The sequence below is a fragment of the Micropterus dolomieu genome, linkage group LG22 (genome assembly GCF_021292245.1).
Source record: "Micropterus dolomieu isolate WLL.071019.BEF.003 ecotype Adirondacks linkage group LG22, ASM2129224v1, whole genome shotgun sequence".
Classification (NCBI taxonomy): Eukaryota; Metazoa; Chordata; class Actinopteri; order Centrarchiformes; family Centrarchidae; genus Micropterus; species Micropterus dolomieu.
Window position 1 is genome coordinate 16,173,057 of NC_060171.1, and position 11,700 is coordinate 16,184,756.

Consider the following 11,700-nt stretch of genomic DNA (forward strand, 5'->3'; position numbering starts at 1 on the left):
TCAAGAGACAGCTAGATTTCAAAAGTATCTGAAATAATTCCAACCCCTTCCTTCTGGCCTCCTTCCAGAGCCGCTCACCCAAAACACATTGGCGTACCTGGCAGGTATACAGGCAGGTAAGCCAGCTAATAATTTAATTTGGACAGAATGAAATGATTGTCAGTGCTAGTTACAGACAGCCACAGATACCGGATTTTTTCACATTTGTGTCAGAGCATTTACTTTATTGATTTATTGTCAGGATGTGAAAAGAATTTCAACAAATATAACAAAAAATGCTTCTGAAACAAATTGCCTACCCTAGCTTTAACTGTATGACTGAAAATCTGAAAAAAGAGTTTGGTTATTTTAATCACTGTCATTCTATTTGTATCATTATTTTGTCATCCATGAACTCAGTCAGTGGTGATCTTCAGAAGGTGGCAGGCTACCTCAAAGTTCATAGTTCTCTGACTGACTGGTAGCATTCAGTTCCGCTACTAAATATATATTTTTTTCATTCTGTTTTCTTGTTCTCTGTGGATGCTTTCATCGGTCCCCTCTCTCTGTGGCTGTTATTTCTTTTCCTGTGGATCTTGTCTCTTCTTAGCCGCCATCTTCTTTCCCACACCCTCCTCTGCCAACCTGCAGGCTTCAACAAGGTCTCTCTCACTGCTAGAGGCTCTCGACTCCTTGCTACCCATCGAGCACTTTGCTTTCCTTTCGCTTTCATTCCAACTGTGTGACCTGTGGGACGGCAAATACTTTTCATCAGCTACACTCAGATACTCAGTAGTGTCAGAGAGGTTTCTCTTGGCCTTCGTCTTTGTTTGGTCTCCCATTGGCTCTGTTACTGGAAGAGCTCCCTTACTTTCTAAAGGAATATGGTCGGTCTGATCGTCCTCCTTTTCACATTCTGCAGGTGCATTGCTACTTTGAATCTGCTGGGCAAGCATTCTGACTGTTGACACTTTAGGCATGTGGCCAGTAGTGCTGGGGTGCACCTGGTACTCCAAGTTTGCTGGCCACTGATTTGGTGTTTTAGGAGCCTGCTCCACCACTGATCTGTGGTCTGCAGTTTGCGCCACGTCATCATCTGCCTCGGCAGGTTTGTAGATGATGCTGCTCATAGCTCTCTCCCTTGTGACATGGGAAGTCTGGCTTTCAGTAGGAAGATATCGCAAAGATTTAGTCCTCTTTGGGGAAGAGGATGTTCTTTGTGGCAGCAGGCCCTTCTGTGTGGGTTCAGCTCCTTCCTCTGGTTCATCAGGCGGGCTGATAACGATGGTGCTCATGGCCCTTCTCTTTGTCAAAGGAGAGGTGGGTTGGTCTTCGGCTGGATAGTATCTCAAGGATTTGGCCCTTTTTGGAGGGGAAGAAGGCTTTAGTCTATCCTTATCTGTTAGTCTATTTAGCAGCATTGTGCTGCCTTGTTTTATGTTAGCTATGGTCTCATTACTTGATTCAGCAGAAGCAGGCTTTTGTTCACATGGAGATATAAGAATGTCCACGCCTGAACTTGGTGGTTGCGATCTCTCCAAACCACCAACCTCAAAGGTCTGACCTCCTTCCCTTGTGTTGAGAGTACAAATACTGGAGGCTTTCTGCAGACTCCTTGGTCTTTCTACACCAGTTTTAATTATCTCATCAGTATCCTTCGGCTTCGCTGCAAACTCCTCCATGTCCATGTGGAAGCGGTAAAGACTGTAACCATCAGCACTGTTAATACTGCCCTGGCGAAGTAGGGAGGAGGGGTCACACACAGAGGAGTTTCGTGAATAGGTTCTAGTCAGCTCCAGTCTATCCACCCCTGCAAGCTTTTCCAGGGCGACTGCCATTCTTCCGTGGATCTCCTCCAGTTGGGCCAGGCGCAGATCCACCGTCTGCAGGGAGGCCTTCATAGTGTTCTCCCTCTCATTTACCTCCTCCAGACGCATGGACATATTCTCAACTCTGCAAAGAGCACCAGAGAAACAAAAGTATAAGCAATAATCAACACGCTTAGAAATGTCTCCACTTGAAAAGGGGGTTCACCTTTCTGAGGTAACCTTGATGCGTTCATCACTGGAGGACTGCTGCTCGTCCTCCTTCTCACGGAAATATTCCTCCACACACTGTTCTTCAAACTCGTAGAGACTTTTCAGCTCCTCTGGATTCAGCCTAAGCTCTGGTACAAACAAATCGTGACCTTTTTTGTTATCCAGGATGAGACAAAAGTTTACCACTTGGGACCTGATTATAAATGTTTCAAAGTACTTATATACTTTGAAACATTTATAAACAAGACCCATGTGAATACCAGTGAAATAGCAATTTAGTTAAATTGTCTGTATTTGTTTTCTGTTAGTAAGGTATCTGAGCGACTTACTGAGTCCGCGATCCTTCTCATCCAGCTCTCCCTCTTGTTTCTTCCTGGCACATCGCCGGAACAGCCTGTTGAAGAGGATGTAGAGGTGGCTGAAAATGATTAGAGGTGGTGGCAGGATGGGACGGTCATGGAACGTCATGATCAGCTGGTATCTCTGGAACTTCCACACCTGGTTGGAAATGGACTTGACCTCAAAGAAAGTGTTGCTGTGGGACATGAAACCAAGACCAGTGAGTGCACACTGTAACGTAATAGATGTTTCTTGTAAAATAATAGACCAGCCGTTAGACCAGACATCGAGGCATAAACTTACTTGAACACTGCAATGAGCAAGTTGACCAGAAGAATGTTTGCCACGAGTAGGTAACAGGCCATGATAGCAGGTGTAAGCCAGGCACCAGGGATACATGGAGGCAGTTTCTTCCCATCCTCGTCATATAAATGTTCACCACATGGAGCTGTAAAGGAAAAGAAGGTTATAGCTCTAGAAATTATTTTTAGATCTGTAGCTAACCGATTTGAATTACATTCTTGACTTGAAGACTACTCACGGTTGATTTCCATTGCATAGACTTGGAGAAATTCCCAGAAAAGTGCAGTTGCACAGAAACATTGAGACAAAGCGTTAAAATCAATAAACATAGGATTTTTATATCATACTTCTGTCAAGGTCAAGCTGATGTCCATGCAAGAGTGGACTAGTATCATCAACATTTTTCTCCTACTTGCCATTAACCAAACACTAAAAATAACTGCTGTACTTTATGTCTAATTTTTATGTTTTTTAAAACGAGTGTGGAGCAATTGCTTTAAAGATTGAGGGAATCAAACATGCAGCTTTCAATGTCAACAGTATATTAAAACAAACCTCCTCCGAAAATAACTGTTTATTGATGTTTAATTAGCCTGCAAATTTAGTTTTTCAATACTGCTTGTTTTCCTTCACCCTGACAGAAGAAACGTTGACAGAGAAAAACTTAAGGGCAGATGATCGTGATTTAAGAAATGATATAATTACACCTATTGTGCTCTTCCTCAATGGAAAATTATTACCATGTATTGAAGTAAAAGCCTATTATAAATATGCCAGCAGAGGGAGACAAAGTATTGTGTAATGTATTATTACTAAACATCACATAATTTAAGAAATAGATGTGAATATAACACTGATCATCTGCCCAGAATCAGGAAACAGAATCTTACTATGAATTCTAGTCTTACGGTCTATCGAGTCCGCAAAAACCTCTCCATAGATCATCCAATAGGGCATGTAGAAAATGTTTCTGGCCAGGCGCCATGTTGGCTCCTCATCAGGGTGAAGGATGGCTTGCCGAGCCACCCCAAAGCTCATAAGCACCACCAGCATGATCACCACAAAGTACATCATATCTATCATCTAAAAGACAAGAAACAAATATAAATTTGTATGCATGTCGTGTCTGTCAGACGATGTTCACATGATTTGTTACACTCAGAGTGAAACACTGAATGTTATTACCATCTTCCCTATCATCATCACATAGGGCCCCAGATACTTGTTGACTCCAAAGATGTCCAATATGCGAATGTACCAGAAGATGATGTCAATACAGTAGATGACTCTGCCATAGCCCATATAAGGTTCATTCTGCAGCCGCAGCATTAGCCCAAGAAGGAAGGTAGAAATGGCAGCCAGGTCTGTGATGTTCCAGTACTCCTCCAGCCACACACTTATCTTCTGTTTCAGCTTCCCCGGCTCTGACATCAGAATCTAGACACCAGGGTTTAAAGGTCATGCAGATACCACAAAATATATTTAACACATAAAATGGATTGGATCAAAATGATCATATTAAATGGCTTGTACCTGTCTGATTTTTTCAGAGCCAAGTGTGAGGATGTATGCAATGACAGTCCACTCTTGCAGAGAGGGCCATCGCTCCATTTTCACCAGGATTATGTAGTTGTACAGCATCAAATAGCACAGATAGCAAATCTGGAAGAAGAAAACATCAAAATGAAACTTAAGTCACTACACTTTAGGTTTAAAAAGATTTATTAAATTCTTCTTGCACACATGAAGGAAACTTACTGTGTTGAACCAGAATTTGGTGAAGGGCGCATCATAAAACTCAAAGAACCTTTTGCCAATTGGGATTTTGCGGACATTAGTGCTACCTTCCTCTTCATCCCCCTTTCGGGAAGTTGCATCAGCATTAGGGTCCTACAACATAACAGCAAACTCTCTGTTTCAGCTCATCATTTTTCACTTTTGAAAAAGAAAGGAATATAAACCTCATGTCTAAAATAAATTGATAGGACAAGGTCAGTGTGAACCTTGCTGGATTTTGTGTCGTCATCCTTATCTTTTCCCTCTTCTTTGCTTCCAGGTACATGATAGGATGCATCATCTCCAATACGGAAATCAAGCAGTAGAATCAGAGGAGGAAAGATGATCCCCAGAATAACCTAGAGGAGAAAATGATCATAGTTTTTACAAGATACAGTATGTATGTGATGTTCTTATTATTATTGGGAAATATTTTTTATGGGTGCCTAATGGAAAACATATTGTGTGACGACAACCTTGAGGCCGGGATTTTTGCCGATACGTAGGCAGCCCATCCACATGTCAGTGAGCAACATCTGGCTGCAGGTGTGGGCAATAAAGTCACGTTGCTTAGCAGCCACAGCCAGCTTCAGACAGGTGGAGTTACTCCAGTTAACCAGCTCATATGTTAAGAGTTTCATGGCCACCTGTTCATCATGCTTGTAGGACTGGTCCAACAGCTCATAGGCCAGCTGGCCAAATTCTCTACGAAAGAGAGGGAACAAAAACCATCATTTCTACATAGCAAAAGAGTTTGAGATCACAAAAACTTAAATGTAGAAGTGTGAGAAGCAAAAGAGAAGTTTAAGTTAATTAAATTATATGTTATAAAGTGAACCAAAGCTATTTAGAGTTGTGGAAAAGAAACCAATGTAAAGGTGCTGAAATTAGAGTGATATGCATCACACAGGTGCATATCATATCTATCTTGAGAAAATACCTTGTGAGACTATAACTAAAACTTTTTTAGTTATATGAACTGACTTGGAATTGTTCTCCAGGTCTTGGGAGATGTCATCCACCAGTTCACTCTCAGAGCACTCATGGGCCATGGCTTTATACAGTTTACAGGCCACCAGGGCTTTAGCCATCGCTTCTTCTCCTCGCTGCCACAGAAACAGCGCCATCTTCTGTCGCTTCATCAGCACTGCCCACAGCATCAGCTCGTGGAAGGGGAACTTGAATCGACAGACCTCAGGGTCATCCACATCAATTTCCACCTCTTCCTCTTTCTTCTTTTTTGCCCTTTTCTTGCCTTTCGTCCTAGGTTCATCATCCTAGCAAAATGAAAACATGTGAAATATTATTCTGCTATGTGGGTTGTATTGTTTCAGCACTTGAGAATATTTTGATGTGTAAAGGACAGGACCCACCTCCATTCCTAGAAGCTTCAGTGCCTTTGGCTGCAAGAAGAGAGAACGAAAAACACAATAATTAATTTCAAACTTTACTTAATATGATGAACAAGCCATTATCAATAATTTTCTTCCACCCATGCGTACCCTTTTAAGTCCATACAAATTGTTGTAGAGGTTGCGGAAAGCCTTCCTGGTGTAATTGCTTCTGTAAGCTCCACCCATGAAGCACTCCAGCACCAGACCAATATCAATCAAAGTGATCTGATAATCCGGAGGAAGGTTTCCCTGCAGAGTCACCAGAGTAATATATAATATAGCAAGTGTCTCCAGTAGGGCTGGGCAATAAAACAATAATGATAATTACCACGATATAATGTACCTCAATAACAATATAAGAAGTGTTCGATAAATGTTTGATTTAAATCATTTGAATCCCGAACAAATTGGGACTTAATTTTTCTATTAAGATATTTCTTTTGTTGAGTAAAAGGGACTGAAAAAATTGTTTTATTTAATTTTACTCTTTGTTGAAAAAAGGTTTTATCAGAATTGTTTTGAATGTTCTACCTCAGATTTGTTAAGTGATCCAATGTTTGTCCAGTGTTTGTCATGTTCTGACCATAACGAATAGTTTAAAACCACAATTATCTGGTTTCTTCAACTTTCACTCTGGAGCAAAAACCAGCCTTGAAAACTTGAAAGAAATAATGATTTGACATTTATTGTGATAATTATTGATATTGAATGACATGTAATGATAACATTTTCGCCATATTGTTCAGCCCTAGTCTCAAGATAAAATATAATCAGAAAAACTAATATCAGTTTACCTTTTTGATGTCTCTAACCACAGCATTCAGTGTGTTTGCAGGGCCAAGTTTCTGCGGAGACAAGCGGAGAAGAGAGGAGAAGGAAGAAGGTTAGTATTAAATGTCAACCCTTTATATTTTTATATCTGTTTTGAGTGATTGAGAATTGGTTTCATTTTCATTTGCTGCAGTGTGCCAGGCCCACCGTGTTGTATAACTCCTCCAGTCTGGGAATGGTGAGGAAGTGGTGAATATTGACACCATTCTCAAGGAGCAGTTTGACAAAGTCCACTCTGTCCAGCACCAGAGCATCCATCATAGCCTGCTCCAGAGAGTTCACCTGAGAGAAAGTAATACATAAGACAGACGGATTCTTATTTACACATCATAGCCTTCACTGTATTCTCATCTTTTAAACTGAAGTGAGAGTTTTTTGTTCATAAATCCCACTCTTACCCAACGATTCATCTCCAACTTCCTAGGGTCTGTTTCCTCCGGAGGTTCAGGCTTTGCCTTTCCTTTCCCCTTCCCCTTCTTTCCTCGGGTTTTGTTGCGAGGAGCGCAGGCAGGACTCTTTTGCTTCTCCTGGGTTGCAGCTACAGTGGTTGTAGTGTTGGCGATGGCACTGGCAGGCTTGCCAAGCAGAAATAAGGTAAATAAATAAAGCTGTTGCTCCTCTTTGCTTAATCATCAACACATCAGTCTCTTTCTATTACTACATTAATGACTACATTAAATCATTGGAATTGTGTGCATCTGAGAAACGCAACACAGATCTTTCTGTCTTTCTGCTATATGTCTTTCTCCTATAAGTACACACTGTTGTCTAAAGATCCCTTCCAGACATGTTTGAAGGCATATAAAAATGATTCTGCTCTTAATAATTAATTCATGTGTGATATGATTTTTCCACAAAAAAAGCTCTGTTAACTCTCAAAATTACATCTACGTCTCCCATGTTAAAAAATCCATAATCTTTTCAATCTCAATTTCAAAAGTTTAACTGCTGGACACAATTTGTCTCCTGCTTTACTGAAAAGGTCCATTGTCAGTGCATGTGTGCCGAATGTTTCACGTTGAACTGTGATTGCCTTGTGATGTCATAAAATCATAGTCACAGGTACATGCCTTAAACTCAGAGAAACATTCCTCCTTGATGATGAATGTCAAACTAGTGTCAAACTCTGCACATACAGCATTATGCACAGTGAAGCTCAAACATCCACATGAAGTAACAAAGAGCAAAACACTTTTTTGTGTGGAGGGGGACTTTAAGCAACTCTATTTTAAATGATTCTTTGGATTTCAACACCAAATTCTTCCACATCCTTGCCAACTTTGCAACTTTAGTGCACTCGTGTGGAATTATTCATTTACACTATTCAGATGTGAGCACCACTCACTGGTAAGTTGTGTCCGTAAACAAAGATGTGATTGCGAGCAATATCCACTCTGTTCCAGGCCAGAGCCAAGCTGAGCTGGTCAGCTGCTGAAGCATTTGTGCCTAAAGCAAAAGAAAAGGTAGGGCAGAGAAATTGATTATCTGTCTAGATTTAAAGAAATGTACCGCTATGATGTAATAGGTGTACATGCACATATACTGTTGAGATAATACCTTTTAGCAAGGCAGTAAGAATGGCCATTTCAATGTCTTGTTGTCCCTCAGAACCCATCCGAAAAACTGTGATCTACATGTAAGAAAACAACAGGAAGTCATTTACTCCAATGGTTGACTCAGTTAATAACAAACCACATAAATTAATTGATGAACGAATGAATGAGTGAATTCATGCCAGGAATGTAACGCCACTCTAACTGTAGCTGTAAACATGTGGCGTCAACTGACAGGAGATTCTTTCAGCAGGACTCCGTGGCTGACCTTTCCAGCACAAACAGCTAATTTACTTGTCAGACAGCGTGATAGTGCTTTTCTTGTCATAAACTCGACTATATCGAATGAAATTACGCTGACGGGTCGGTCACATGTGCGGCCATGATAAATAGGATTAGGTTGGCATGAATATGTGGCACGGCGCCAGAGATTTCAGAGCTGGTCTCGGGATGCATTAATAATGAGTATCGCATCAGTATGAAGACAATGCGTGTGTTGCTCTTTCAGACCGTTGTAGGGTGAGCTGTGCGCTTTGTTTTTTGAAAATAGGGAGACTTTTATAATGGGTAACTCCTAATTCAGTCAAATGTTATATCCTGGTGTTACATCACAGCGCATTTCTGCCTTCTAAATAAGTGTTTTTATTTGTGTAACCCAGCTGTTCACATGGGATGCACTTAGGATGAAAGGATTATGCGGGGACCATACAGTGACACTGATTCACCTGTAGGTTAGTCATGGCACTTTAGATTAAGAGCAGGCAATAGCGTGGCCTCTTAGTTGCATATAAAGAGCTCAAACAACTTGGCGGTTCTGTCACATTGTCTGGGTCGGGTATCACTGATAACTAAATGGTACGCAAACAAGGCCACAGCGGTATGATATTTGGAAAAAAGCTGTTTAAGTTGCTTATCTGAGTGTGTTGGAGCATTAGGCTGTCTAATACGTCGGGGATAGAGGATGCAGAGTAGCTGGTGAAGTGATTGCACTCGGGACTGAAAAAAGAGCCCGGGGAGTGGAAAGAGAGGAACCTGGCTGAGGATTAGGGAGATGGATCCACTTCTCCATCTGTGTGCTGCATGCTTACTGTGAATGGATGAAGTTAGAGTCTCTGCTAAGCAGGTGGCAGTGTGTGCTGATCTTTCCCACCCAAATGTATGGAGTCTGGAGATTATGTGCGCTGGGTATTACAAACTACTAATCACATCAATTATGCCTATACAGAAATCTGCTGGAGATGCACAAATTGCCGCCGCTATTTATGTACCTAGGAGAAACACTTTGGAGAAACACTCTCAGCTCAGGGATTAATCTGCTATCTGTGAAGACTCTTACCAGGGTGTGTGGCACCAGGCGCTGTATTGTTTATACTGAAGTAAACACTTTAACACCGTGGAACCACCACTTTACAGCAGTGTGCTTATACATGAGGGTTGATGATGACCTACAGTGAAGCTGCGAATTCCCCAGATTACATGACATACCACACACGACCACAACAAAAAGGAGATACTGTGGGGATTATTTTTATTCAATATGTTAATGGACATACACAGATGGAGTGGATGAATGACGATGGAGACCAGATGCTTGGCAACTCAGAATTATTTATTGATTGACACAGGCATGTTTTTTTCATTTACAAGATAAATGTGAAATATGTGGAGCTTAAAGAGACGAACACCTTATTTTTCACTTTTATGGGGGTTTTACTCAGTTTATTCTTTTACTCACCAATTCCCTTTTCTTCATGCACTCCATAACCATGAGCAGGATCTGCTGCGATTGGCTTTTGCTGTAATTGAAAGTCTTCTGAATAGTCACCAAAAGCTGCTCTCTGACATCATCATTAACCAGGCTGGGAAAGGATATTTAAGGATAGCATTTTAGCTTTTTACCAGAAATATGATATCAAAGTACAGCTGAGGACAAATCATCCAAAATCTCACCCTCCGTCCTCTGAGAACTTGTGTGCAAAGGAAATTATGTCAGAAGCTCGGCCGCTGCCGTCACAAACCACCACGGGGATGGGAGGCTCGTCTCTCAGACTCTCCAGTGCAATGGAGATCACGTTAGGACCTCCCTCCACTATCAGACACACTAGAGGAACCCCCTGACCCAAACCTGGAACACACAGCCAGAAATAGTCAGTCCTTCCATCCAATACCTAACTGTCGCTTTATAGTGTCACCTTAGTTTTACCTTAATAACAGAACTTTGGGAATGAAATGTCAGAGCAGAACAGACAAACCAGAGGAGGGAGGGAGTGAAGTCAGTGGTGACAGCTGAGCATCCCTTTGCTGTCCCTGCCTTATCCGAGCTCCAGGCATAGGATGACAAAGGGAAGCCCACAGGTCACAGAGGAGCTCTCCATCCACATGTCCAACAAGCCTCTGGCTCACACTCACAAACCATGGAGGATAGGGTATGTGTTATGATGACGTCTCCGGAGGACTGTTTGACTTACGCGTGTTGATCTTCTGCAGGGAGATGTGCTTCTCCAGCAGCCGGCGGAGTTTGACCTCAGAGCCATACTTCCCGCAGGTGCCGTTGTCAGTTAGGATGAAGTGGGAGTGGCTGTTGTTGAGCACAGCCAGCTTGCTCAGCGGGTTCGCCATCGTCTGATAGGGTCTGGTTACCTGGGAAAAGATAAATACATTAGTTTGAAACGTTTCAAGAAGAAATGTTGGCAAGAAAGGGTCCCTTTTTTTGGAAACTAAATGCAAAGCTGCAAATGTTCTCACATCTTTTCCGATAAGATCCTCTTTGTTTTCCAAGATCCCCCATGGAGCAATTCCTATTGCGCACACCTTCCCTCGTGACTTGGAGGAATGCTCTTTCAAGGCATCTCCGACATGACGGATCACTCCTAAGGTGCAAAGAACAAAATATAGCAACATGAATAGTGATTATTTCAACTGTGGGGCCACATCATGGGACACGCAAAATCCACACAGATGGTCATTTGTGATGAATTTTCCCACAAAAGCTCTAATTACAGTGCTTAAACCTATGACAATGGGTTTGTCAAATCTCTCCCAGGAAATTGCAGAATATGTATTATGTAATGGACAATTTAGAGCAAAGGTAATCTTCAAATGTCACAAACTGTTATTTGTTAAGTGAACATTAAAAGCATTATCCTGAACTGTCCTACCCGTGTTGACTCCACCCGTGAAGATCCAAGCCCCGGTGGTGACGGCGGCTTTGATCAGGCCTTTGCCAAACACTTGCTTGAGTTTGGGCTGGAGGTCGAAGTTTTGGAGACCTCCGTGAACGGAGATGAGCAGGGTGGGCAGCTCCAACTGCCAGTCCTTCACCATCAAGTGCAGGAGGTTGTCAGGCTTGGTGTCATAGGTGACTCGAATATACTAGGAAAGAAAAGAAGAAGTAGAGTATTGTGACGTATTTCTAATCAAACCACACAGTCACTTTGATTGCTGTAAGTTCTTTACAACAGTCAGATGTAAAAAAAAAAAAAAAAA

At 41.8% G+C, this 11,700-nt stretch overlaps 2 protein-coding genes and 1 long non-coding RNA gene across 3 annotated transcripts in view; 1 reads left to right on the forward strand and 2 right to left on the reverse strand.

Annotated features, from left to right (window-relative positions):
- Nucleotides 1-255: 255 nt before the first annotated feature.
- Nucleotides 256-11,700, reverse strand: part of LOC123961184 (transient receptor potential cation channel subfamily M member 1) — a 22,553-nt gene continuing 11,108 nt past the window's right edge. Inside the window, exons 9-27 of the mRNA XM_046036333.1 lie at nt 8,219-8,291; nt 8,007-8,107; nt 7,060-7,236; nt 6,809-6,943; nt 6,625-6,675; nt 5,939-6,079; nt 5,810-5,839; nt 5,421-5,713; nt 4,913-5,141; nt 4,664-4,795; nt 4,419-4,550; nt 4,194-4,322; nt 3,846-4,097; nt 3,569-3,743; nt 2,899-2,919; nt 2,661-2,805; nt 2,348-2,553; nt 2,014-2,146; nt 256-1,932 (exon numbers count right to left, since the gene is read on the reverse strand). Coding sequence (XP_045892289.1) covers nt 555-1,932; nt 2,014-2,146; nt 2,348-2,553; nt 2,661-2,805; nt 2,899-2,919; nt 3,569-3,743; nt 3,846-4,097; nt 4,194-4,322; nt 4,419-4,550; nt 4,664-4,795; nt 4,913-5,141; nt 5,421-5,713; nt 5,810-5,839; nt 5,939-6,079; nt 6,625-6,675; nt 6,809-6,943; nt 7,060-7,236; nt 8,007-8,107; nt 8,219-8,291 — 3,933 coding nt within the window. The 3' untranslated portion in view covers nt 256-554. The remainder of the gene's footprint in view (nt 1,933-2,013; nt 2,147-2,347; nt 2,554-2,660; nt 2,806-2,898; nt 2,920-3,568; nt 3,744-3,845; nt 4,098-4,193; nt 4,323-4,418; nt 4,551-4,663; nt 4,796-4,912; nt 5,142-5,420; nt 5,714-5,809; nt 5,840-5,938; nt 6,080-6,624; nt 6,676-6,808; nt 6,944-7,059; nt 7,237-8,006; nt 8,108-8,218; nt 8,292-11,700) is intronic.
- The window catches only part of LOC123961189, a 15,328-nt gene continuing 5,662 nt past the window's right edge, over nt 2,035-11,700 (forward strand). The window contains exons 1-8 of the long non-coding RNA XR_006822680.1: nt 2,035-2,149; nt 2,412-2,577; nt 3,871-4,022; nt 4,717-4,832; nt 6,648-6,713; nt 6,795-6,953; nt 7,086-7,255; nt 8,065-8,124. This is a non-coding gene — a long non-coding RNA (uncharacterized LOC123961189). The remainder of the gene's footprint in view (nt 2,150-2,411; nt 2,578-3,870; nt 4,023-4,716; nt 4,833-6,647; nt 6,714-6,794; nt 6,954-7,085; nt 7,256-8,064; nt 8,125-11,700) is intronic.
- trpm1b (transient receptor potential cation channel, subfamily M, member 1b) lies at nt 9,846-11,581 on the reverse strand. The gene is made up of 5 exons (XM_046036336.1): nt 11,373-11,581; nt 10,960-11,084; nt 10,683-10,854; nt 10,165-10,339; nt 9,846-10,073 (listed from the first exon to the last, which is right to left on the reverse strand). The coding sequence occupies exons 1-5, from the start codon at nt 11,536-11,538 to the stop codon at nt 9,929-9,931; spliced, it is 783 nt and encodes a 260-aa protein (XP_045892292.1). The 5' UTR covers nt 11,539-11,581; the 3' UTR covers nt 9,846-9,928.

Coding starts and splice junctions, on each gene's coding strand:
- trpm1b (XM_046036336.1), bottom strand. CDS start 11,538: ATGGTGAAGGACTGGCAGTTGGAGCTGCCCACCCTGCTCATCTCCGTT. Junction 11,085..11,372: donor CACGGGTGGAGTCAACACGG/GTAGGACAGTTC, acceptor TTTGCACCTTAG/GAGTGATCCGTCATGTCGGA. Junction 10,074..10,164: donor AAGTTCTCAGAGGACGGAGG/GTGAGATTTTGG, acceptor ATCCTTTCCCAG/CCTGGTTAATGATGATGTCA.